The sequence below is a fragment of the Colletotrichum tamarilloi genome (assembly GCF_030869305.1).
Source record: "Colletotrichum tamarilloi strain Tom-12 chromosome Unknown Scaffold_27.1, whole genome shotgun sequence".
NCBI lineage: Eukaryota > Fungi > Ascomycota > Sordariomycetes > Glomerellales > Glomerellaceae > Colletotrichum > Colletotrichum tamarilloi.
The window spans coordinates 334,955-358,853 of NW_026849410.1; the positions used below are offsets into that span (position 1 = coordinate 334,955).

Below are 23,899 nucleotides of genomic sequence, written 5' to 3' on the forward strand. Positions count from 1 at the left end.
ATCAAGCCCTTACATAGAAAGCTCGGTAGTTTGAAATATCTCATCACTTCTATTCTCTTCTCAGGAACTTAGCGAGAAACTCCTTCCATGTGAAATCGAGGTGAAAGCGGGGAGTATAAAAGCCAGGACATCAGACGACCGGGAGGGAGGGGGCAAACCAAAGTTCACCAGTTCGCAAAGGCGCAGCACGATCCGGGTGCGCCGGTTAACCGCGGCAATAAACTGGCATCGACTACCGTCGTCCCAATGTTGAAGCTTGACGGAGCCGAATTCGGCGAGTTTGATTTTTGAGGTGAGTAATTGCAGGATATTTTGAGTTGCGAGAATGCCGTCGGAATGTTAAACTGTGCTCTTTAAAAGGGGCTGTCTGACGCGAGGTGGGAATGGAGATTGAGGTCAGGTGTTGAAGCAATATCTCTTGATTACTACACTCTTCTGCCCAAGATATGAACGAAATGCAAGTCGCAAACAGCCAAATCGTCGTGGGAGACAGGAGCAAGGCGGCTCCATGGTATTCCGTCGAGGCCCAAATCTCCGCCGAGGCACGCAAGATGCTCGAGGAGTACGCCGGCATCCCGCCAGACGAGGTCAGAGACCACGTCGTCGCCATGGTACATGTTCCCTTTCCTCTCCCTTTCGCTTGTTTATACCCCTCGACTACTCCATCCCAGCACAAGACAAGCCGGGATATAGCTTGATGCTAACATGATGCCATCCACAGCGCGACAAGATCTGGGAAGTCTTCCCCTACCCCTGCATCGGCGAATTCCACTTCCTCGACTTCAACCTCGCCCACCGCCCAGGCTATCCGCAACTCCTCGCCCGCCTCCAAGACAACCCATCCGCGCGCCACCTCGACATCGCCTGCTGCGTCGGCCAGGACCTCCGGCGCCTCGTCCACGACGGCGTCGCCTCGTCCAAGATCGTCGCCGTCGAGCTGGAGCAAGGGTACATCGACGCCGGATACGAGCTCTTCCGCGACCGGGACCGTCTCGAGACGCGCTTCGTCAACGCAGACATGCTGGACGACGGGGACGCGAGGCTGAACGCCATGGAGGGGACGTTTGATACCGCGCACCTGGGTCTTTGTCTGCATCTGTGGACGCGGGAGCAGCAGATGGTTGTGCTGCGGCGGGTGATTCGATTGTTGAAGCAGGAGCCTGGGGTGATGATTGTGGGTCATGCTGCGGGTCATGCGGATGGGATTGAGTTGAAGGGAGTTTGGGATAAGCCTGCGTTGAGGCATAACTTGGAGACGTGGGAGAAGATGTGGGCTGAGTTGTCGGAGCAGACTGGGAGTAAGTGGAAGTTGAATACAGTCGTGTCTGAGCAGATTGGGACTCGGGGAATTGAGAGGCCCAGCTGGTGGGGGAGCGACATGAGATTTGTCGGCTTCGAGCTTACTAGAGAGTAGGTAGTTGACTCGAGTTTCAACAGGTAGAACAAACACGACGAACAAGACATATGGCACGTATTGCAGGGAGCGAGAGAACAGTGTCATGAAGCATTTCCTTTGCTAGCCTAGGGCCATGGCCAGATTCCCATAGATGAACATCATCATAAAGCCCAATCCGGTTCCAAAACCATGCCTGAAAGGAGAACTTTTTCATCCACTGCTCGTCATTGCAAACACCTGAAACACCGAGTACCCGAGTAGAGAAACAACTCTTTAGGCCTTGGGGGTGTTGGGGACGATCTTCTTGCCATCCTTGTTGTAGCGGACGCGGGGAGGGGGAGCGCGGTTGCGGCGGCCCACGACGGAACGGACACTGGGAAAGCAAGTCAGCATTGGGGGGTCTTTCACAAGGCCCGAAAGCAACCGTCAGGTCGGCAATCGACCTCCCGCAAGAGGGGAAGGACCGCGTCGCCGAGGTGCAGGGCACGGGGGATATGGGAGCTTCGAGTAGCGCCAAGGTTCTTCTGTAGCGCCTGCGCGCCGCGGTCTTGGTGTGAACCAGACCGACGGGTTGCAGTCGTCGCTCCCGCGGACGAACGTACCGGACAATCTTGCCGTGAATGGCGCAAGAGACACAGTACTGCAGCTTCAGGTACATCTTGGGTACGGTGTACTCCGCGAAGACGGAGGCGTCAGAGATATCACCTGATACCTGTTAGTCTTTGGGACGTGTTGAGAAGAAGAGGGTGTAGGCATACGGATGGCAGCAGACTCGACCATGTTGCGGATGGTGAAGCGCTTGATCGCCTTATCCTTGGGCGTGCATCGCGAGCAGTTGCTGCAGCGGATGGGCTTGACGTGGCCGCGGCCCTTCTTGTTGCGTCCGCTGTAGGAGGGGAAACCAAGTCAGTAATCGTGTTCGTTTAGGGGTATCATTGCGCAAGTGTCCATCTGGAGCCTCAGTCGCCGGCGTCGTCGAGCAGGTTCATGATATCGGGACCCGTTGTCGACGGCCGGGACGTGAGGGTAGAGGCACGTGGGAAGCGCGGTGTATGGGGCGGATGAGGAGGGAATCTTCGTACTTGTTCTTTCTCTTCTTGACCATTTTGGCGACGTCTGACTGTGTGTTAGTAGGTCCGTGAAGGAGAGAAAAAAGAGAAGAGGAGAAGGGGTATATCAATTGCGAGGAGACGTACTTGATCTTTTCTGGCTTGCTGAGTCAAAAAATCGCAATTGGTGGGTTCGACCAGGGCGCGAAATGGTTTTGACGTGCCTTGCTGCGAAGTGGTGGTGGGTGGAGGCTGCGTACGAGTGAGGGCTGGTCCAGGGCTGGAGAGTGCGGTACGGAAAAATGGTGCTCGTGGACCCACCTCTGGAAAAATCCCACTCTGGAATTTTAGGCGAGGATGCACTTTACGCGGGCAAGTCGCCTCAGGGCTGCAGTACGTATCGTATTTCGCACCACACATTCGATTTCCAGACTCTATGGTTGGCCAATCGTAGACCAGCAGGATCACGTGGTCTCGCTAGTTTTCCAGGTCTCGCAAACCCCCCCACCCGGTCCACCCGGCGCCTGCGCAGGACGGATTTACCGTGCGCTGCGACAGACGGCAGTCGTTTCCTTTTAATTTTCCCTCATCCCCAACTCGAACCCATCTGAGGATCTGCTTAGGAAGGCAATAGACATATTGTCGAGGTACGTCTGAAGATGCTTCTGCTCCCTCTTTGTTGGCCATGAGCCCGTTACACCTCTTCTTCTCCCTTCGTTTTCTGGCATTTCGTCTTTCGACGAGTTGTGGACTCTCTTTCCGCTGTCGCCTGCCACTCGACTCTCGCAAGGCGTAATCGCGAAATCGACAGCGTCTTTCGAGAGTTATCGAGGGGGCGCACTGGAAGGGGTCAGAGTCTTTTGGCAGGGTTCAACGGCATGCGAGCGAGCTCGTCGAGCCTGTAAAATCGCTTCGCCGAATGCTCAATCGCTGCCGCCACCCACCAAAGCCATCGACATCCAACTCTGCCGGGAACAAGGGGCGAAGAAGAGGAGCATCGAGGGAGACGGACAACAATCTTTGCTATCCACCCAAACTTCGATGCATTTGATTCTAACATTCCGTGACAAGTAGGCAATCATGCAGATCTTCGTCAAGACCCTGACGGGCAAGACTATCACCCTTGAGGTGGAGTCGTCCGACACCATCGACAATGTCAAGTCCAAGATCCAGGACAAGGAGGGCATCCCCCCCGACCAGCAGCGCCTGATCTTCGCCGGAAAGCAGCTCGAGGACGGCCGCACCCTCTCCGACTACAACATCCAGAAGGAGTCCACTCTCCACCTGGTCCTGCGCCTGCGTGGTGGTATGGCCAAGAAGCGCAAGAAGAAGGTCTACACCACCCCCAAGAAGATCAAGCACAAGCGCAAGAAGACCAAGTTGGCTGTCCTCAAGTACTACAAGGTCGACTCTGACGGCAAGATCGAGCGCCTTCGCCGCGAGTGCCCCTCCGACACCGTATGTTTCCCTCTGATGTATCATACCCTCGTTTCAATACTGACTCCCTTCAGTGCGGTGCCGGTGTTTTCATGGCCGCCATGAACGACCGCCAGTACTGCGGCCGCTGCCACCTCACCTACGTCTTCGACAAGAAGGAGTAAATTTTCTCTCTTGTTTCGCGGGCGCGAGGTTACGGAAAACAAAAAGCGACAATTCTGGGAGGATCGGTTCAGGGTTAGCATTCTAGTCGGCAGAAAGCCGCACACAAAACGGGGGCGTTGATGTACACATCACTGGCTGGCAATGACGATGCAATTTCATGACACTATGACCATCTCTCACTCTTTACTCTCCACCATGACTTGTGACGTTACGTGACCTGTGTATATTGGCTCCCACAACTTTGGTTCTTTGGTGACTTGGTCTACCTAACCTACACCTCAACCTGCGAACCCGTTCCGTAAATTGTCATACTTGGTCTCGGGATACGTCAGACAGTTATCCCGCCGCAGCAACCCATGCGGACCACCAAACGTATGAACCACATTCCCAATCAACGACTCGTGCCCAGGCTTATCAGCACTGCTCTCCCACCACATGGCACCACCCAGACCCCATCCCCGAATATACTCAGCCTTCTTCCTCGCCATGTGCACCGTATCATACGTAACCATCTTCCTCCTCCCCGCATCATACGAGTAACTCGCACCCGTCTCCTCGTCATGATACTCCTGCGCGCCCGGCATCGGCAACACCTTGTAATCAAAGACGCCATTCTCCCAGCTCCCCTCCCCGACCCCAGAATACGGCGTGCCAGGACCATCAGTATTCTCAAACGCGCGGCCGTACAGCGGCATCCCTAGCACAATCTTGTCTGGGGACACACCGTGGGAGGTGTAGTGCGCCAAGGCAGCGGCGGTGCTGAAGGGCGTCGAGCGCGGGTTCTGTCGGCAGGGCTGGAGGTTGGCCTGGTGGCCGGCGGTGGTGTCCCAGGAGCCGGCGTAGTCGTAGGCCATGAGGTTCCAGAAGTCGAGGAGGGGGTCCATGGCGGGGAGGTTGAGCTTTTGGTAGTTTTGGGCGCCGGCGGGGCAGGCGACTGTCAGCTCGAAGTGGTACCACTCTGGCAGGGTCGAGGCGTAGTTGTCCATGGCGGAGCGGACGGCCTGGAGGAGGGCGACGAAGTCGGAGGCTTCGGAGGGGGATTGGGGGTATTCCCAGTCAATGTCGATGCTGTCACGTTTGTTAGCAGGTTGGTTTAATCAGTTGGGGGTAGGATACCCGGGGTGGGACTGGTAAACGTACCCGTCAAAGCCCAGGTTCTTGATGAGGTCGACGCAGCTGCGGGCAAAGGTATCGCGGCCCTGGGGCGTGCTGGCGGGGGCCTTGAAGTTGGACGAGTATGTCCAGCCGCCGACGGACAGGAGGATCTTGAGGTTGCGGTTGCGGCGCTTGAGGAGGTTGAGCTGCTTCATGCAGCCGTAGAGGTTTGTCCCGACGTCGTTCCAGCTGTCGCCCTCCCAGTGGATGTCCGTGTCGGCCCAGCCGTCGGTGAGGTGGACCTCGCCCGTGTCGGAGCGCACGTTGGCGAAGGCGTAGAGGATGTGGGTGAGGTTCTCGACGGGGAGGTCTTGGGGGCGGTGCTTGCGGGCGTAGATTGCCCTGGGAAGCGATGGTGTTAGTTACGTTTGCTTTGAGGGTAGTCCTCAAGAGAACTGCTGATGACGTACCAGTTGACAAAGTAGGCTACCGAGCGGAAGCCTTGGACTGGACCGCCGCCCATCGTGTCTGTGTTGTTTGATCTGAAAAGGGGGATATGTAGGCGTGTAAAGAGGTTCGTGTAGGTGTGTGTAAGGAAGATGGTGGTCAAGAGGACTATGGCAGAGGTGACGAGGGTTGTCGAGCGTCCGAATTGCATACAGGACAGACGAGGTTCGTTGCCAAGATATTGACCGTAAAGGAAGGGATGTTTATAGACAACAGGTCGGCAGGAGGGAGGCAGACGGTTCTTATTGCTCGCTGGAGGTGTTTGTCACTGTTAGGTCAAGTCAGGTTTATGCAACGTAAGGCAAGGTAAGGTAGCTAAAGGGTAGCGGCAACGGTGATGCAGCTTGTCCGGGGACTTGGTATGAATGGCCCCGCGTAGGACAACTCCAATGGCAATGGGCTTTAGGTCACAAATACGAGTGCGACACTGCCCCTCCTGGCCCCCCTCTATTCCAAGCTGTGCCTGTGCATCCCGGACTCTGTATGGATGCCGTGGGTGGTTGACCCCAATATGCGGCGCAATGCTGCGCGCTGTTACTGGAGCTTGGAGCTGGATGAGGCGCGAGTTGTCGTCAGCTCCCACAGTTGGCTCCCCTCCTGTGTGGCTTGAGCTGGCAACCTGGACGTCACTCTGGCAAAGCCACGGTTTGTGGCTGGGCATGGACTAGTCTACATTTGTGCTGCACCTCTACGCCGGTAATAATAGGTACCTAATTTTAAGGCAACTTGGTTGGATTCTCGCTTCGCCTCGAGCAGGCGGGTGATCTGCAAGAGCAAAGTACTTTCTTGCAGAGTGCGACGCTGAGAGACATCCGAGGGTTACCTCCCATTCAAGCGCGTATTATGTAAGGGAGCAGGACAAGCGAGCTTAGGTAAGGATATCGCATAGACCCCGGCACCTCTGGATTCGCGCATGTGGGGATGGAGAGCACATGTCTGGGCCGCCCCCTCCCCCCGTTGAGCACCGGCACTTCCGTGCTGTGGTGGGCGGGAATGGGCTGCCAACGGGATGTCGGAGACGGTGACAGACCGCCTGTATCGTCATGGGATGGCCCCAAAGTGCGGATGGACGGTCGACATGGGACGAAAAAAAGTGTTGAGAGCCCGAGCACCGACGATGGTTCTGGACCCTGGCGTAGGGTCTCTTGTTGTTTTGTTTTCAATTCGATGACTGTTGTCAATATAGTCATTCTTGAGATTTGCATATGAGAATGAGCGATGTTGCAATGTGAAGCCATCTTCTCTGTCTGTATTAATTGGTGATGATGAGAATAGTTAGACTACCTTCAGGTGCCGACATGCGTCCTCCAGCCCGTCACGGACAGCGCGTGTCGGGGAATTGTTTCCATCAAGTCTCCGATCTCCTACACGTTCCGAATTGAGCGATTGTCTACACTGTGGCATTGCGGGCAGAATGGCCAATTCGCTTCTGTATCTTTACACCCAGTAGGCAGTAGCAAATCCGTGGATAATTAAGAGAGGCGAACAAAGAAAAGTCTTTCTCTCCCCAGCAACACCTCGCATAGGGGGTGATGGAGTACCAGCTAAATAGACGCAGCTTCCTCCAAGATCCCAACAGGGTGGATCGCCAGAAAAGAACGGAAAAGGACAATACTGCCTTACCTAAGGCGCCAGTTGCAGCCCACCCGCGTATTACCTGGTGCCGCCATTCGTCGACTTGCCTGTCTGTCACTGCCAGCAATTACTGCGATTTACTGCAGTACGCGGGATCCCAGGGTGTACCGGTGCGAATCAACCCCCCCCCCCCCATGTCTGGCCTTAAGGTACTGTAAAATTGATCTTACCCACTCTATCCGAAAATCCGCCTCTGCGCAAGCCACGGGGGAAATTGCTTCACAAGAAAAATCCCCCGACCGCCGCCCCGGCCGTCCGCTGCCTATAAACCTTTTTCCCTCCAGACTTTCCGGCATCCCGCCCTCCTCCCGACTTCCTCTTTTCCTACTTCTTCAATTCTGCATGCTCGACAGGTCTTGATCGGCTCTAGTCTTGTCTCTTTCAACGCCTCAATCGCGAAAGGTGCACGCGACATCCCGTCTCTGCCCTGAAGCCCCCCTCCTATCTTAGTCGTCTCTCTACTCGGTCAAAACATCTGTAGATCTTCCCCCCCTTTTCGACCTCAAACAGACGTACCAGTACAACAACAACCTCGATCCCACAACTTTGCGACAATGACTGCCGCCGAATCCCCCATGGCTCAGTCTACCGCCCTGGCCTCGGCCGGCAAAGACCAGATCGCGACCCGCCGACGTAGAAAGTCGAGCGTGCGAGGCCATGGCCACGGTCACAACGCCAACGCCCGCCAGCCCTCCAAACAGGAGCAGCTCGACCGCCTCTCCAAGCGCAGCCGCGCCCGCGCCATCCTCCGCCGCTGCAAGCACATCGCCGTCAAGCACACCTGGACCACGCCCCTCGTCATGGTTCTCGTCTTCCTCTCCCTCTACGCCGTCAACCCCACCGAGTCCAACATTATCCACCACTTCATCTTCCTCTCCTACAAGATCCCTCAGCAAGGTCTCGATGCCGCCGCCGGCGCTGAATCCGACGCGCCCGCGCAGTATGGCAAGGGTCTCTGGGATATCGCTTTCGTCTGCTTCTACGCCACAGTCCTCTCCTTCACACGCGAGTTCATCATGCAGGAGCTCCTCCGCCCGCTCGCAAAGTCCCTCGGCATCCGCTCCCGCGGAAAGCAGCTGCGCTTCATGGAGCAGGCCTACACTGCCGTCTACTTTGGCATCCTCGGCCCCTTTGGACTGTACGTCATGAGCCGCACGCCCGTCTGGTACTTCAACACCACCGGCATGTACGAGACGTTCCCCCACAAGACCCACGAGGCCGTCGTCAAGTTCTACTACCTGTTCGAGGCGGCCTACTGGGCGCAGCAGGCGCTCGTCATGCTCCTCGGTCTCGAGAAGCCGCGCAAGGATTACTACGAGCTCGTCGCGCACCACTGCGTGACGTTGGCCCTCATCGGCCTGAGCTACCGGTTTCACTTCACCTACATGGGTATCGCTGTCTACCTGACCCACGATATCAGCGACTTTTTCATGGCAGTAAGTTTCACTCGCAAGATACGTGCAAACCCCAACTCGACGCAACGCAACTGACACAATCTCCTCTCCAGATGTCCAAGACTTTCAACTACGTTGACGCACCCATCACGGGTCCCTGGTACTGCCTGTCCCTCGCCTCGTGGATCTACCTCCGCCACTTCATCAACCTCAAGATCCTCTGGTCCATCCTCACCGAGTTCTCCACCGTCGGCCCCTACGAGCTCAACTGGGAGACGCAGCAGTACAAGTGCCTCCTCTCCAAGATCATTACCTTCAGCCTGCTCGGCCTCCTGCAGTCCCTCAACCTCTTCTGGCTCTTCTTCCTCGTGCGCATCGGATACCGCTACGTCTTCCAGGGCGTCGAGCAGGACGACCGCTCCGAGGCCGAGGAGTCCGAGGCTGAGCCCATGGAGACCATTGACGAGGTGTCCAAGATCGACGTCGCGCCCGTGGCGGCTGCCGCTGGCGGGGAGGCTGCGCAGGCTGTTGCGAACGGCGTGGCTAAGGCGGTTGGCGGGGGTGGCATCGCGTCACGAACCAGGAGCCGTCGCGCTGCGTAAGGCAGGGCAACTTTGAGGCGGTCGGAAAATGGGCTTGACGAATTGCTATGGTTCTGAGCTACCTGCGTACAACTTTTTGGGGGCGAGCATCCTTTTGCTCGGACTTTTGTACATGTATCATATCCTTCATTTTAATAACGCCTAATGTGTAATGACAACAAACATTGATCACCAATTTCATCCGATCGCATCCACAGTGACATTTGCGAATATTCAAACAACTAAAGAGTCGACTAAGGACAATCAAGCGCGGCGGTGTAAGCCAGGCAGAATCACTCGGCGCTACCTATCTGGATTCATGATGTCATTGGACGTTAGACTTTCTTGGGCCAATACCCCGCGACAACACCTCCGCCAGATGCCGGAAGCGACGGGACTGAAGACGATTCCTCCTCCGGTATAACAGCCTGTTGGAATTTGTTCGGGGGCTCCGGGAGTTGGTTCTGCATATTCGGGAGGGATGCTTACAGAGTCTGCCATGGAGAGCGAATCAAGAATCAGTCATGTGGGTTTTTGTTGGTGGATTTGATTTGGTAGAGGTGGTAGTGAAGGGTGCTTGAGGTGTTTTTTGGTGGCATGTGATTGGTATGATGATAAGCCTGCGCTGTAGCATTCGATGTAATTGATTAGCTATTTGATAGGAAGCTGGACGAAAGACTTTATGAATGATGTTAAAACAGATGGATTGACTGGGTGGTTTACTTGAATAGGACGAATTATTGAACGTTCCAAATACTTGCTCTCAAGATTGAGAGCGAAGAGTTGAGAGTCTTCGAAAGTATCAAAACATAACTTCGATGTTGAATTTGAATCAACATTCAAATCACCATGAAAATTCGCAACTCCGCAACCACATGGCTAGCTGAAGCCGCAAACCATCAGAATTGAATAGAGAGTCTTGGGAATTACTTGAAAGCTTTCAGTTAATTGGAAAAGATCTTGATTGAGGTAATGCTGAGCTATTCGTAGAATTCTCGAGGTTGCGACTAACAACCATAGAAGCACCAGAGTTAAGCCGCTCAGTTCGCTGAATGCAACACATATACATACAGGTAAAGATATATGGGAACGAATATAGATCAGATGGTGAACTTATGCAGATAAATTCCATGACATGATTGCGTCTTCATGTGAAGATGGAGTGACTCTACTGCTGTTGTCTCTCCCACTCCCATTGAGCAACATCAAGTGTTGAGCCACACCAGCCCAGCCACAGACGCTGCCCCACCATCGGCTGCCGGCGTCGTCTCATGCCGGAGGCCATCCACGTGACCCTCCCACCACCCACACCGACGAGACGCCTGGCCCGAGCGTCAGCATTGGAGCTCCAGAAAAATTTCCAATTGACACCAGTGGGGGGAAAGGAAAAATTGAAGAAAAAATCCGACCTCTGGATACTTTTTTTCGACCTCTCTTTTTTTGACCAGCGCTGTTGACTCGCCTCTGCCCACCCACAATAACTTCCGCGAGGCTTGATTGTCCGGTCCCCCCTCCCGCGCCAACGAACATCAAGATCAGAGAGAGAAATAGACAGAGGTTTCCAAAATGGCGGCGATCAACTACCTCCTCTACGAGGCCCCCATGGGCTACGGTGTGTTCCAGATCGAGCACCAGCCCGACAGCATCGGCCTGCGCCAGAAGGAGGCCCAGGAGACCATTGCCGACCTCTCCAAGTTTGGCAAGATGGTCAAGCTGGTCAACTTCACTCCCTTTGAGTACGACTTCCCCAATTTCGCGAATTGAGTGCAGTGGTGGTTTTGGTGGTAGCTGAAGGCTGGAGGCTGGAGGCTGCGCGAAGGAGGGGATCTCTCGAAAGCGCGTCTTGGATGCGGGACCACAGCATTGGAGACAAGAATAAAGAACACCCTGCTGACAATACCCTTCTCACAGCACCGGAAAGCAGGCACTTGACGAGATCAACCACATCTCCGAGGGTCTCATGTCCGACCACCTCAAGTCCGTCCTCGAGCTCAACCTCCCCCAGACGAGCGGCAAGAAGAGCAAAATCACCATCGCCGTGGCCGAGAAGAACCTGGCCTCCGTGATCAAGAGCACCTTCTCCGGCATCGACTGCGAGACCTCTGAGACCTCCGAGGTCGCCGGCGACCTCCTCCGCGGCGTCCGCCTGCACGCCGACCGCCTCCTCAAGGGCCTGCAGACGGGCGACTCGACCGCCGCCGGCCTCGGTCTCGGCCACTCGTACTCGCGCGCAAAGGTCAAGTTCAGCACCACCAAGAACGACAACCACGTCATCCAGGCCAGCGCCACCGTCGAGTTCCAGGACAAGGGCGTCAACCAGTTCTTCATGCGCGTGCGCGAGTGGTACGGCTGGCACTTCCCCGAGCTCGTCAAGATCGAGTCGGACAACCTCACCTACGCCAAGCTCGTCCTCGCCATCGGCGACAAGGCCACCCTCACCGACGACCGCCTCCACGACATCGCCGCCCTCGTCGAGGAGGATGGCGAAAAGGCCCAGGCCATCATCGACGCCGCAAAGGTCTCCATGGGTCTCTCCATTACCCCCGCCGATCTCGAGATCGTCAAGGGCTTCGCCGAGGCCGTCGTCGCGCAGGCCGAGGCCCGCCGCTCGACCGCAAACTACCTCGACAAGAAGATGTCCATCGTCGCGCCCAACCTGCAGACCCTCATCGGCACCCCCGTCGCCGCCAAGCTCATCTCCCACGCCGGCTCCCTGACCAACCTGTCAAAGTACCCGGCCTCGACCCTGCAGATCCTCGGTGCCGAAAAGGCCCTCTTCCGCGCCCTGAAGACCAAGAGCAACACGCCCAAGTACGGTCTCATCTACCACAGCAGCTTCATCGGCAAGGCCGCGGTCAAGAACAAGGGCCGCATCTCCCGCTACCTCGCCAACAAGTGCTCCATTGCCAGCCGTATCGACAACTACACCGAGAACCCCAACACCAAGTTCGGCGAGGCCCTCCGCCAGCAGGTCGAGGACCGTCTCGAGTTCTACGCCACCGGCAAGAAGCCCGCCAAGAACTCCGACGTCATGGTAAGCCGCTGACTGCATTCTCTTGATGTTTCTCTAAATTACCATGCTAATATCCCAAAGGCCTCCGTCTTGGAGCAAGTCGAGGGCGACCTCACGCTCGACGACGCGGAAATGGTCGACGCCGTCGCCGAGGACGTCAAGAAGGAGAAGAAGGAGAAGAAGGAAAAGTCCAAGGACAAGAAGGAAAAGAAGGAGAAGAAGCGCAAGCGCGAGTCCGAGGTCGGCGCCGCCGAGCCCGAAAAGGCAGACGGCGAAAAGAAGAAGAAGAAGAAGAAGTCCAAGTCCAAGGATGAGTAAAGAAGAAGAACGTCGGTTTCTGTACAACCCTCAGTCTTCTTTGCACATACCCCCATCTACCCCAACCTTGTTCCAAAAAAACTTCTGGCTCTTTTTTTCAAACGCAGGTCTGGCGGCAAGTACCTTAGGCATCATTCCCGGCTCTTCTCTCTCTCATCTTGTTATCTACCTGTGGCTTTCTTTTTCCTGTTCCTTTTTTTTCTGTTTTGGGAGTTTTATGGGGGGGAAATGAGAGAAAAACCGGGCTTATTTGAACGGAGTTTTTGGGCTTTGAAAAAATGTTAATGCATCATTCTACAATATGTGTGTATGTACAGTTGAAAGAACAACCAACCGAACCCATACCCCCAGAATCCCGTCTGCCCCTTGTTCAGTCTACCATGATGAGTGGATGTGGCTCAGTGAGAGTTCCATGATTGAGTTGTCTCTTGGCTTGGGTCTGACTTGACTTCAACAAGGGGCACCTAGTCCGCCAGAGACCCATAATTTCTTCAGGCCAAAAGCCTCCCGTTCAAGTATTCACTCCCACCCCTAAAATCCTAAATGATCCGGCCTCTCTCATCTTCATAGTAGGCCAACTTTTTAGATTGTACGCTGTATCGAGAAGGGGGCAGAATAGAGGTTGCAATGCAGTAGAAACTAAAAAAAAAGGAACAATAGACAAAAAAGAGTAATACGTTTGATATTTCCCCCAACCCAAAATGCCGGCCGTTTCAACGCCAGAGGACGCCCCCAACTCTCGACCACAGCCCATCCACCCCCCCCCCCCCCCCCCCCCCCCCCCCCCCCCCCCCCCCCCCCCCCCCCCCCTCCCACACCCTCCTCCCTTTCCTTCTTTCCTTGCCATTCTTCTCTTCACTCATCTTCCACCACCCCCCCCCCCCCCACCCCACCCCCCCCCCCCCCCACCCCCACCCCCCCCCCCCCCGTGTACACCACCCATACCATCCCAAATAGTTTCTGTTTCTTTCCATTCTTTCGTTCTCATTTGAGATAATCTCCAGAGTCTTCTTCGAAATCAACACCACCCCATCCCGTCCACAATAACCACAGGACCCAGCTCATGCGCCCTCGCTACCGAACTCGTTTGTCCACTCTATTTGCTTGGCGGCATCGTCGTCGGAAACAGTGGGATGCGAGTCCCTCAAGGCCTGCTTGAAGTCCTTGAGCTCGATGATGGGCGCCATCAGCTCCTCCGAGTCGACGTCGTGATACGTCATCTCCTTGGCTTGGGGGTCGCCGGGCGAGCAAGGTGTCAACTTCTTCTGGCCCTCGTGAACAACCTAAACACAGTTAGCATCATTCCATCTATAGCACATGACAGAAGTCGAGGCAGCATACCGGCTTAAAGTGTGTGGCTTGGATAATCTTGCGAACGGGCCCCATCAAAGCCTGCTGCACCACGTTGGCAATATCACTGCCAGAGAAACCCTCCGACAGCTCGGCCAGGACGCGGTAGTCGTCCGCCTGGAGGTGCGTTTCCGTGTCGCCGACGGCCAGCTTGAACATGCGCGCGCGGCCGTTGACGTCGGGGAGACCAATGTGCACGCGGCGCTGGAAACGTCTGCGGATGGCGGCGTCGAGCTGCCAGGGGATGTTGGTCGCGCCCAGGACCAGGATGCCCTTGCTGTCGTTTCCGACACCGTCCATCTGCACGAGCAGCTCCGTCTTGATACGTCTTGACGCCTCGGACTCGCCTTCGCCGCGGGGGCCGCAGAGGGCGTCGATTTCGTCAATGAAGAGGACCGAGGGCTTGTTCTCTCTCGCCATACTGAACAGGGCCTTGACGAGCCTGTTTTGTTACGTTAGCGTACTGCTTGCGTGTTTGCGCAACCGATAATCAACTCACCTCTCACTCTCTCCCATCCACTTGCTTACGAGATCGGAACTGCTGACACTGAAGAATGTGCTGTTTGCCTCCGTCGCGACCGCCTTGGCCAGATAACTCTTACCCGTTCCAGGCGGGCCGTAGAGGAGAATACCCTTCCACGCCTGACGCTTGCCCTGAAACAGTGACGGGAACTTGATGGGCAGCACGACGGCCTCCTTTAGCGTATCTTTGGCGCCCTCGAGACCGGCGACGTCGTCCCACCGTACATTGGGCCGCTCCTGCAGGATGGCGCCGCTGAGAGCGTTGCGCAGCTTCTTGTTGTCCTCATCGCCGTCGTCAGCGCTCCCCTTACCCTTGCCGCCGCCATTAACGCCCACGGCACCGGGTTTGTTCCCGCCCCCGCCGCTCTTTTTACTCTCCGCTTCGTTGAGGTATGTTTTGAGCTTCTCGGCGCGGTCCATATACTCGGCCGTCTTCTGGCGGATGAGCTCCTTTGACTTTGGGTTCTTCTCCCACTTGACGGCTAGGACGAAGAGCTCGAGCGACTTTGTGTATAGTTGAAAGGCCTTGTCGTACTCGGCGGCGTTATCGGCATCGATGGCCTGCTTGACCGTGCTAATGGCACGGCCGAGGAAGTCGGTGATTCCCGACATTGTTGGCTGTGAGTTGGCTTTTGTTTCTCGAGGAGCTCGGCGATTAAGCGGCGTGGAAGAGGTCGGATATCGTGAGAAGGTGGAAAGAGCGGGGAAAGCTCTCTCGGTGTGAACGTCGTCGTGTTCGTCCGCGCCTTTGGCTAATCACTTCGGGATCGGATGTCGGAAGATGGAAGAATCGGTAGGGTCCCGAGGAGGTCGTCGGTGCCTGGCGCAAACGGGTGGAGGGTTGGAAGTTTGGACGGGTGAGGAACCTTGAGGAAGCACTTGTGGGCTTGGATTCTGTGACGTTGCCTGGGCAGTTCGTGATGGATCGCTGCGCTAATCGGGGTGCCTTGGGCAGGTGGTGGGGGTGGGGGACTTGTCTGGGTTACATGAAAATATGTGTTTAGATGTATCAACTGTATACATGCATGACGCTTTCACGGCCACCAGTCGAAGGCTATGCGGCCAAATATGACATAGCATAAAGGCTGAGAGGTAAGCAAAAGGAAAAGAATGATGCAAATTAACTTACTGAAAATCTCGCATTGAACGAAAAAAAGAAAGATTTTTGACTCACAAAAAGCTTAAGTGTTTCGCATCCTCTGAGACTTACTTCCCGCCGAGGCCCGTATACCTGCCAAGTGGGTTGCTTAATATTCGACTAAACGGTATTCCGACTGTCTGTCACCACATCGAATGCTGAGTTGAGGTACCAAGTATCTTCTCGCAGACCACTGCGCAAAAGTCGAAACAGAACGAATTATTTCTCAGAGCCTTGGCATTTTGGCGGCATCTGATTCACACACTCATCTCATTACAACATCGTCAGACTGATCTGCGGCATTGTTTCCGACGTTTTCGCGCTCCGGCCAACTCATTAGTTTGCAATTTTCACACTCACCTCCAGTGAACCCCTCACACTCATACTCATACCCCAACCATGGCTGAGGTGCAAGCAAAGCTGCAAAAGCTATCGGAGGAATACCAGGCGCTGCAACAGGGTACGCGATCGGAAACAGGCAATTAGTAGCGAAATCTTTACTCACGTCTCATCAGAACTTCAGACCACCGTCCAGTCGAGGCAAAAGTTGGAGGCTCAGAGGCAGGAGAACCTTGGCGTAAAAGAGGTAGGCGAGCCTTAGGAACTGAAATTCACGACCACAAGGCTGACATATTTTTCAGGAGTTTGACAAGCTCAAGGATGGCGAGCAGATCTACAAGTTGGTCGGCCCCGTGTTGCTGAAGCAGGATAAGGTGGAGGCCGAGAGCACAGTCAAGGGCCGTCTGGACTTCATCACCAAGGAGATGTACGTGCATCACAAGTGATTTTCATCCAGCAGACTTTATTCACTGACATTTACCAGCGAGAGACATGAAGGATTGATCAGAGACGCCCAGGGTAAGCTGGAGAAGAAGAAGGGCGACATCATCCAAATCCAGACCAGCGCACAAGCTGCGGCGGCTCAGGCACAGAAGGCATGATCAGGGTGAGGGCAACAGCAGTGGATGAACGGGATCAGGAAAAGAACAAGGCAAACAAGATGAAGGTCTGATGAGAGTGGTGATACAATTAAAAAGCTACCAGGACTATGCACTATACCCAACAATGCTCCGATAAGATTCCTTTACAAAAACGCCATGCTAATGCGACCCTATCCCGGCGGCGATACCCTCGCCACGCGAGATCCCAAAACGTTCCATTACAGCAGTCATGATCATCTGCACCATCTTACCCTCTTAGTTGAGGGCCATAATGGAAAAGCCCCACGGCAAACCCATGTTGCGCGCGGGCAACTCGGTCGCCCAGCCAATAGCGTTCTGGTACTCGTCCTCGGACGTAAACTCCGCGTCGTTGACTTTACCCTCGACGGCGCCCATGATGAGGTCGGCAATCTGGCTGGTCGTGTAGCAGCGCCCAAAGATGTGGCTCTCCTCAATGGTGCGGATCATGGCGGAGCGGAGCTCGCACTCTGCGAAGCGCTGGACCTCGCGGTCGAAGCTGGCCTGCGTGACGGGGCCCTGGTGATGCGCGGCGAGTTTCTGGAAGAAGGCGACCATGCCGGCGATGGCCTGGGCGAGCATGTGCGCTTTCGTGGCGTCGTCGAGGTAGCTGGCCATGGAGGAGGAGTGCTGCTCGATGAGGCCGTGGACGTCGTGGTCAAAGGTTGCGTGGACGACCTTGGAGATGCTATCTGGGGTGGAGAGGATGCCCTCTGCGTCTTGGATGGCGAAGGTCTTTGCGATTTCGGCGTAGCATTGGGAGAGGGTTGTCCAGAGGGAGACGTTGTTTTGGATCGAGGCCTTGCCCATGCTTAGTGTGAAGTGGGACATGGTGCTGTCGATGCTTTCTGGGCGAGTCGTTAGTTGCTGGTATGGTTCTGTGTTGAGTAGGGCGGCTTACTTCTGCAAGTGGTGGAAGACATGGTGGCGGTGATGTATGTGAGGTCTCACGATGATTTGGTGATGAGGTTGTAGATGGAGTAGATGGATGTAAAACTGGTATTTGTGATGAAGATGGATGAAGATAATCAAGCAGATCTAAGAAATCTTAACATCAACAAAGGCGGAAAACTTCTCCTTTAATCTCGACTGGATTGTAGCCTTGTGGCCTCATCGGGAGATTCTTCCATGTCCAGCCAGGATGGCTCAGATGGTGGCCATCCCTGAATCTGCCATGGCCGGACGGACGAACACATGGCAAGGACTAGTCGACATTGGGTCCCCAGCGGGAGATGCCCGGCGGCGACCCCCATTTGGCATCAACACTTGCGAATTGCAAAAGCAAGGCGGGAAAAAACAGGAGCTCGAGTGCGGTCATGCCCTCCACATTCCCGCAAAAAACATCAAGCCATCTCGCCGTCAGATTTGGGCTTGATGGCAAGATGCGATAGCTGATAACCTGACGACTCGGCACCGCCACGGCCGCAACTTGAGACAATGGAAGACGACGTATCATCCGCCACAGTAACAATAAACAGGGACTTGAACATAGAGTCTCCAGACCGCCAATGATCTATCTCACTTTGGCAGCTGGCTGGTTCCCTCGCTCACCGGCGACCAGCGGAAAGAAAAGAGCGTGGGGGGCAAGCCGTGTATTCGACTCAAGCAACAGGAAACATGCACGTCAGGGAACATGCGACCCGGTTCAAGCAGGCGGTGGAAGCAGTCGAGCATGGTGCCATGTTGAGACCCGAGCCGCAAGAGGATCAATGCGGATAGGACCAGGGAACGTGAGGAACGGCTTCACCGGCCCGCCTGGGCGCAATTCGGGTTGCTTTGGTTTTGCCAGCTTGCCAGCTTGGCTGGATAATTACCTTATTCGTGGTAAAGCTGAGTGGTTGGCGAAAAAGTAGTACGAAAAATTGGGCGCGTTCCGACATTTTCCGATCTTGGAATGAGGCGAGCGTCTGGCCCCCTTCCAACCTTGCTCGTCGGTGTCCGTTGGGTTGGCGGGCAAACGAGAGAGCTCTCGTAAATCGAACGGAAATACGGGCGAAGTGACGTCTATGTACAGTTTGTGTTGTAGCTCGATGAGGCCCTGATGCTTGAAATTTTCATTGCATCGTGGCAATGCGATGGATCATGGAAGACTTCGAATTTCTAGTTCATCTCGGATTCCCAGCTCAGTGACATTCATTCTTGGAGTGGATCCGAGACATTGGTCCGGATCCTCCCGCAAATGACAGCTCAACAAAGCGTGAACCCTTGCTGTTTCTCACCTTGGATTGCCTTTGTTCACCACTCTCGGTGACTATGATGACATAAGGTGACCTTCGGTGAAAGCTCGATCACGTGTCCATCACTTTGTCCACGTGATGCACGTCTGAACGGGGCCCGAGCTCTCTCCCGTGCCCCTCCATTTGGTGCGGACCTTGTCGGTTCCCCCCCCATCCATGGCGGGGTGCTGCTGGGCGTGTGCTTCAGGCTTCAGCCTTCAGCCACTCGTGGCTCCTCTAGCGCTTCGTCATACGGTCCCTGGGACGAAACTCGCAAGACGTCTTTGACCAAACGGTCACCCGCTTGCTACCTCAAGGCTGCCACGCTTGGCCTTTTGTTCTGAGAAACATGCCAACGTCTCCCTGAACGGTGTTTGTCACCACCAGCGACCGAATATCCAACGAGACACTCCCGAGCTTGAACAGCCACTACACAGCGAAAGCCGGACCGGAGAGCTCCAACTCCTCCGACACCACCAAGATGAACGGCCCTTCGAGTCCCAGGCCCGCGCGGCCCATGAGCATCAAGGAGATTACCCTAGCAGCAGAGGATTTCGACTTTAGGACTACAATTCCCTTCAAATACTGGGCGCGATCTGCAGATACCTTGTTTCAAGAGGTTTGTGCCCCATTTCGGTTGTTCGTTTGCCTGCGCAGCGATCGCTAATGACAATGCGATTTAGGCGACCTTTGCGCTTCAAGATCGCGACATACGAAAAGCATACCAGATGCTATGGCGACACTCGATACTAGTCCTTACTCACTTGAAAACACATCCCGACGCCAAGTTACCCGAAAACAAGGCGCTCACGAAGCCGCTGTTCGATCGCCAGAACAAGGAGGTTTTCGGGCTACTGGAGGAATTGAAGCCGCAAATCGACCGCGATTACAAGGAGTGGCAGTTGATGAGTGCTTCGAAGCAGAGTGAAGATGACGAATTCACCACCAGACCCACAAGTTACAACGAGTTTGCTGCTCGAGACCCGACCTTATCCGGAAACGCCAAGATCCTCGACGCCGCCGATAACCAGGAACTCGCAGTGTCTTTGGCGCAACGAGACTACAAGAGGCGAGATGCTGCAAGGAGAGCGACGCGGCAGGCCGGCGTTAGCGCCGAAGAAGAGCAGGAGCGCCGGAAGGGTGGCCGCTGGGAGGACTGGGAGCAATTCAGCAGCCCAGCGACGGCCGCATCAGAGGAGGAAGACATAAGGCGACAGATCGAGGCGACACGGCGTCGGCTCGATGGAACTGACGGGGGAAGGGACGAAGATACCTTCAGCACTTCGCAAGCTCCGAATTACCAAGGCCAGGTACCCCCGCCGAGAGCTCCTCCCAGCTACTCATACAACTACCCGTCTATATCAAGACCAAGGGCGCTGGAATGGGAGGCGTCGCCTTTGGAACCGCAGCGCGCTTACACGCCGCCGCCGCCTCAGCCACCGAAGCCGCCAAAGGAGGATTTCACGATGATGCGTCAGGAGCTCGATGCGGCACCTCCTATGAGGCCAAGCAAGGAGCCATTAACGTCCTATAGGCCGCCGTCAACAGCCAACACGCTACAGGGAGGCGTTCCGGAGTTGCCAGCCAAAGAGGAGGTGATGCCACCGGCGGCAAAGGAGCGGCTGGCCTTCAAGCCAGCAGCCTATCTGGAGAATGGCGACCCTATCCGACCCGTGTTCCTCCCGACGCAGCTCAGGGATACCTTTCTCAACATTGCATCCGACAACACTCGCAGAGGCCTCGAAATGTGCGGTATCCTCTGTGGACGACCCGTTAACAACGCACTGTTCATCAGCTGCCTTCTTATCCCCGAACAAAAGTGCACGCCGGATACGTGCGAAACGGAAAACGAATCATCAATGCTGGATTACTGCATCAATGAGGATCTTTTGGTGGTGGGCTGGATTCATACGCATCCCACGCAGACGTGCTTCATGAGCTCGCGAGACCTACACACGCAGGCCGGGTACCAGGTTATGATGCCAGAGAGTATCGCCATTGTGTGTTCTCCAAGGCATTCTCCATCGTAAGTTGCACCCATTTCTTCGCACACATGACAACGGCTAACGCAGCATCAGATATGGCATCTTCCGCCTCACAAATCCGCCAGGCCTGCCTCACATCCTGCAGTGCACGGCATCGGAAACCTTTCACCAGCACTCCATCGATAACCTGTACACCGGAGCGAAAAACCCGCCGGGTCATGTTTACCACTCGGAGAAGCTTGACTTTTACGTGAAGGACTTGCGACCGAAGAGGTAAAGGAGGAACCGACATGTTTGCCTTGATGGCGAATTACAGAGCTACTAGCCCGTTCAGCTCAGGGCGGTCGGCATAATCGATGAACTGCTGCCACTCTTGATGACGTATCAGTGGTGAGAGATGTATGGAGCAACACTGTTGCAGTCTGCAGTTCAAGTATGGGTTCCGGGCTACCTTTTGATTTGTTGCATGGCGAGGGCGTTGGACAGCTGATAGCTATGGGGTGCGGGCATGCTCATCGAGCAACTCAGCTGGGACGAATGATAATGTCGGGACTCCGCGGACTGTACAATGCAGAGCCACATGGCAGTACGGTCGAACAATGTCACGGCTCAATGTGATGAGGAGCACGGCTGGACGTGTCTCATCCGAGCTCGAGGCCCAGACCGTGGTGGGCCATCCAACCTCAGATAGCCGAGAGGGAGAGTTGTATGAGCTTTTATCTCATGAACCCTTTGCTTACTATGTAGGTGCTGGGACAAGCAAGGCCCTCTCAGAGTTTCGCAAGAAATGACTGAAATGAAATTCCAAATTAGGCCAGAGCGCTGTGTCTTGCATTGTCCGTCCCATGATTTTGATCGTGTCCTGTCGAGTTCACCTCCCACTCTCCGGAAGACTTTGGCCGGGTGTCGTAGCTCGGCGAACCATGACGTCACTGCCGCGGTCTAGCGACTTCTTCTACATGTGAGCTGAGGAACTCACTCTCATTCTTCATATAAACACCAACGATTTCTTGCACGCCACATTGTCACGAGAAGAGGAATCTCTCACAAAAAAGATACGACCAAAACATTACGTCGGAAAGGAAAGCAAACCAACAACGAACTACAGAATGGCGTTCCCGACAAACATGCTGGGCATCCTCATCGCCCTCGTCAGCGCGTTTGCCCTCGTGCACTCGGCGGACTCGATTCCCCGACTACTCAAGTACGAAGACAAGGCGAAGAAGGCGGCGGAATGGAGCAGGACGGCCGAGAAGCAGCTTTGGGAAATCAGATATACTGTCGGAACAGGCTTCGTTGGGGTACGTCCCGCCCCCTCTCTTACATCACTTCTCCCCCTCCCACTCACTCTCTCACACTCACACTCACACTCACACTCACACTCACACTCACACTCACACTCACTCTCACTCTCATTCTTACTCTCACTCTTACTCTCCACAAAAACCATGATGTACTGAACACCATCTCCCGCAGTGCCTCGTCTCCGCCATCGGCGGCATCGCCTTCTCCCTCGTGGTACCCCGCGGCCTGGGCATCTTCACCGTCGGCTTCCCCATCATGCTCGCCGCAGGCCTGACGTACGGGCACCAGTACATGCGACAGTTCTGGGCTTCGAAGCCCAAGGTGCCGATGATGAAGGATTTCAACGAGGCGATTTCGGACTCGATGATGGTGCAGGATATGATGAATCCCTTGGCTGGCGCGTGGGGTCTCATGACGTTTTGCAAACTTGTTGGGCTGTAGATGGGCTATCGTCGAATCCTAGTTTCTCGCCGGTTGAGAGTTTGACTGCACAGCGCTGGTTTGTTGTAGTGTAGACCAATTTGGGTCCTCGGCATAAAGCATCGCATTAACGGCGTTTTGACTGTATCAATTCATCTCATCATACGCATCACGCCCTCGCATCCCTCCTCATATAAACCCACGAATACCGCCCCCAAAACTCCTCGCTCCCCGTGACACCTGCCAACTTCCCACCAGGCTTCACTCCGCCCGCAAACTCATCCAACTCCGCCTCCAATCTGCCCACCTCGCGGAACCCCTGCCTCTCAAACGCCTTCTGCCCGCCCATGGACGACTGAACCCAGCAGTACACGCCCGGCTCGCGATCCGCCTTATCGGTGCCCCACTTCATCAGCGCCGAGCCGACGCCGCGGCCCTGGTGCTCCGGGGAGACGACGTAGGTGCACAGGAACCTGCATTTGCAGCCCTCGGGCATGAAGCGCTTGACCCAGTGGTTCATTGATGCGTTTGTTAATTCGCCGAGGTCGTCTATCGTCTTGGTTCTCTGCTTCTGCTCCGCGTCCGTGAAGAAGGTCTCGGGCTGGGGTTCTTCGTCCGGTCCGTCGAGGGGGAGGTCAGTGTCGCCCGCGAACCCGCGCCTCACCCATCCAACCCATCCCACAGGTCCGCCGTTTGTCGGGTCCTCGGCGACGATTACATCGACTTTGGGGTGCGCGATCCAGGCTTGCAGCGCGTCTTGCATGCCCTTGGGAAAATCGTCGTCGCCGCGGATGGAGGCTTTGAGCTGGGTGTGCGAGTCCGTTTTGCAGGCTGCGTCGGAGATGGATGCGAGGGCGGGGATGTCGGCTTCTGTTGCGGGGCGGAGGGTTACGGTGGCTTTGGCGGGACGGGAGGCCGCTGCTGTGGTCGGTGCCGTGGCGGTTGCCGGTGCCGGTGCGGCGGAGGTGGTGGATGGGGAGGATGCCATGGCTTTGCAGGAGCTTGGCGCTGGGGTGTCGGGCGATGGGATGAATGACGGACGCCGGGTGCGGGGACTTGAAGGGCTTGGCACGGGGTGAGGATGTTGTAAAGGGGGGGATGACGGACGGGGAGGGCCGGTCGAGGTGCTTTATTTTGCTTGGGTTTGGGACCTTGGGTTTGTTCATGCTGTATGCTGGGTAGCCCCCGGGTAAGCTGACCGGGTGACTCAACCGGGGAGTGGAGGGCCGGCATTCCCGATACGGATGGTGGAAGACAGAGAGATAGGACTTGGGAGCAGTTTGTTGATCAATTCGATACATTCTGCACACACATCTAATTACGTGTAGTAAGGTAAGTCATATGAAGCTCAAATCCGTCGAATCTATTTAGCAACATATTATCAGAGCCATGCCTTCACTACCTAATTACTACC

At 55.5% G+C, this 23,899-nt stretch overlaps 13 protein-coding genes across 13 annotated transcripts; 7 read left to right on the forward strand and 6 right to left on the reverse strand.

Annotated features, from left to right (window-relative positions):
• Window positions 1–446: 446 nt before the first annotated feature.
• On the forward strand, window positions 447–1,414 carry CTAM01_08114 (methyltransferase; the record flags this gene model as incomplete). The annotated part of the gene is made up of 2 exons (XM_060524135.1): window positions 447–611; window positions 722–1,414. The coding sequence occupies 2 exons, from the start codon at window positions 447–449 to the stop codon at window positions 1,412–1,414; spliced, it is 858 nt and encodes a 285-aa protein (XP_060381301.1).
• A 255-nt stretch (window positions 1,415–1,669) lies between these two features.
• Window positions 1,670–2,501, reverse strand: CTAM01_08115 (40S ribosomal protein S26E; the record flags this gene model as incomplete). Its single annotated transcript, XM_060524136.1, has 4 exons — window positions 1,670–1,769; window positions 1,840–2,101; window positions 2,155–2,282; window positions 2,479–2,501. The coding sequence occupies 4 exons, from the start codon at window positions 2,499–2,501 to the stop codon at window positions 1,670–1,672; spliced, it is 513 nt and encodes a 170-aa protein (XP_060381302.1).
• A 1,024-nt stretch (window positions 2,502–3,525) lies between these two features.
• On the forward strand, window positions 3,526–4,046 carry CTAM01_08116 (ubiquitin-40S ribosomal protein S27a; the record flags this gene model as incomplete). Its single annotated transcript, XM_060524137.1, has 2 exons — window positions 3,526–3,903; window positions 3,957–4,046. The coding sequence occupies 2 exons, from the start codon at window positions 3,526–3,528 to the stop codon at window positions 4,044–4,046; spliced, it is 468 nt and encodes a 155-aa protein (XP_060381303.1).
• Window positions 4,047–4,325: 279 nt separating this feature from the next.
• On the reverse strand, window positions 4,326–5,800 carry CTAM01_08117 (glycosyl hydrolase family 18; the record flags this gene model as incomplete). The annotated part of the gene is made up of 3 exons (XM_060524138.1): window positions 4,326–5,115; window positions 5,188–5,544; window positions 5,613–5,800. 3 exons carry the CDS (start codon window positions 5,798–5,800, stop codon window positions 4,326–4,328), a joined length of 1,335 nt encoding a protein of 444 aa, XP_060381304.1.
• Window positions 5,801–6,570: 770 nt separating this feature from the next.
• CTAM01_08118 (uncharacterized protein) lies at window positions 6,571–6,858 on the forward strand (the record flags this gene model as incomplete). Its single annotated transcript, XM_060524139.1, has 1 exon — window positions 6,571–6,858. One exon carries the CDS (start codon window positions 6,571–6,573, stop codon window positions 6,856–6,858), a length of 288 nt encoding a protein of 95 aa, XP_060381305.1.
• A 980-nt stretch (window positions 6,859–7,838) lies between these two features.
• Window positions 7,839–9,280, forward strand: CTAM01_08119 (TLC domain-containing protein; the record flags this gene model as incomplete). Its single annotated transcript, XM_060524140.1, has 2 exons — window positions 7,839–8,720; window positions 8,792–9,280. 2 exons carry the CDS (start codon window positions 7,839–7,841, stop codon window positions 9,278–9,280), a joined length of 1,371 nt encoding a protein of 456 aa, XP_060381306.1.
• A 1,545-nt stretch (window positions 9,281–10,825) lies between these two features.
• CTAM01_08120 (NOSIC domain-containing protein) lies at window positions 10,826–12,590 on the forward strand (the record flags this gene model as incomplete). The annotated part of the gene is made up of 3 exons (XM_060524141.1): window positions 10,826–10,995; window positions 11,171–12,293; window positions 12,354–12,590. The coding sequence occupies 3 exons, from the start codon at window positions 10,826–10,828 to the stop codon at window positions 12,588–12,590; spliced, it is 1,530 nt and encodes a 509-aa protein (XP_060381307.1).
• A 511-nt stretch (window positions 12,591–13,101) lies between these two features.
• CTAM01_08121 (uncharacterized protein) lies at window positions 13,102–13,344 on the reverse strand (the record flags this gene model as incomplete). The annotated part of the gene is made up of 1 exon (XM_060524142.1): window positions 13,102–13,344. One exon carries the CDS (start codon window positions 13,342–13,344, stop codon window positions 13,102–13,104), a length of 243 nt encoding a protein of 80 aa, XP_060381308.1.
• A 307-nt stretch (window positions 13,345–13,651) lies between these two features.
• CTAM01_08122 (vacuolar protein sorting-associated protein 4) lies at window positions 13,652–15,074 on the reverse strand (the record flags this gene model as incomplete). Its single annotated transcript, XM_060524143.1, has 3 exons — window positions 13,652–13,873; window positions 13,932–14,382; window positions 14,440–15,074. The coding sequence occupies 3 exons, from the start codon at window positions 15,072–15,074 to the stop codon at window positions 13,652–13,654; spliced, it is 1,308 nt and encodes a 435-aa protein (XP_060381309.1).
• Window positions 15,075–15,999: 925 nt separating this feature from the next.
• On the forward strand, window positions 16,000–16,541 carry CTAM01_08123 (prefoldin subunit; the record flags this gene model as incomplete). Its single annotated transcript, XM_060524144.1, has 4 exons — window positions 16,000–16,060; window positions 16,116–16,186; window positions 16,242–16,366; window positions 16,424–16,541. The coding sequence occupies 4 exons, from the start codon at window positions 16,000–16,002 to the stop codon at window positions 16,539–16,541; spliced, it is 375 nt and encodes a 124-aa protein (XP_060381310.1).
• Window positions 16,542–16,796: 255 nt separating this feature from the next.
• CTAM01_08124 (uncharacterized protein) lies at window positions 16,797–17,482 on the reverse strand (the record flags this gene model as incomplete). The annotated part of the gene is made up of 2 exons (XM_060524145.1): window positions 16,797–17,407; window positions 17,461–17,482. 2 exons carry the CDS (start codon window positions 17,480–17,482, stop codon window positions 16,797–16,799), a joined length of 633 nt encoding a protein of 210 aa, XP_060381311.1.
• Window positions 17,483–19,256: 1,774 nt separating this feature from the next.
• On the forward strand, window positions 19,257–22,506 carry CTAM01_08125 (Mov34/MPN/PAD-1 family protein; the record flags this gene model as incomplete). Its single annotated transcript, XM_060524146.1, has 6 exons — window positions 19,257–19,394; window positions 19,459–20,801; window positions 20,854–21,033; window positions 21,335–21,466; window positions 21,869–22,061; window positions 22,237–22,506. 6 exons carry the CDS (start codon window positions 19,257–19,259, stop codon window positions 22,504–22,506), a joined length of 2,256 nt encoding a protein of 751 aa, XP_060381312.1.
• Window positions 22,507–22,654: 148 nt separating this feature from the next.
• On the reverse strand, window positions 22,655–23,473 carry CTAM01_08126 (acetyltransferase; the record flags this gene model as incomplete). Its single annotated transcript, XM_060524147.1, has 1 exon — window positions 22,655–23,473. The coding sequence occupies one exon, from the start codon at window positions 23,471–23,473 to the stop codon at window positions 22,655–22,657; it is 819 nt and encodes a 272-aa protein (XP_060381313.1).
• Between the last annotated feature and the right edge of the window lie 426 nt (window positions 23,474–23,899).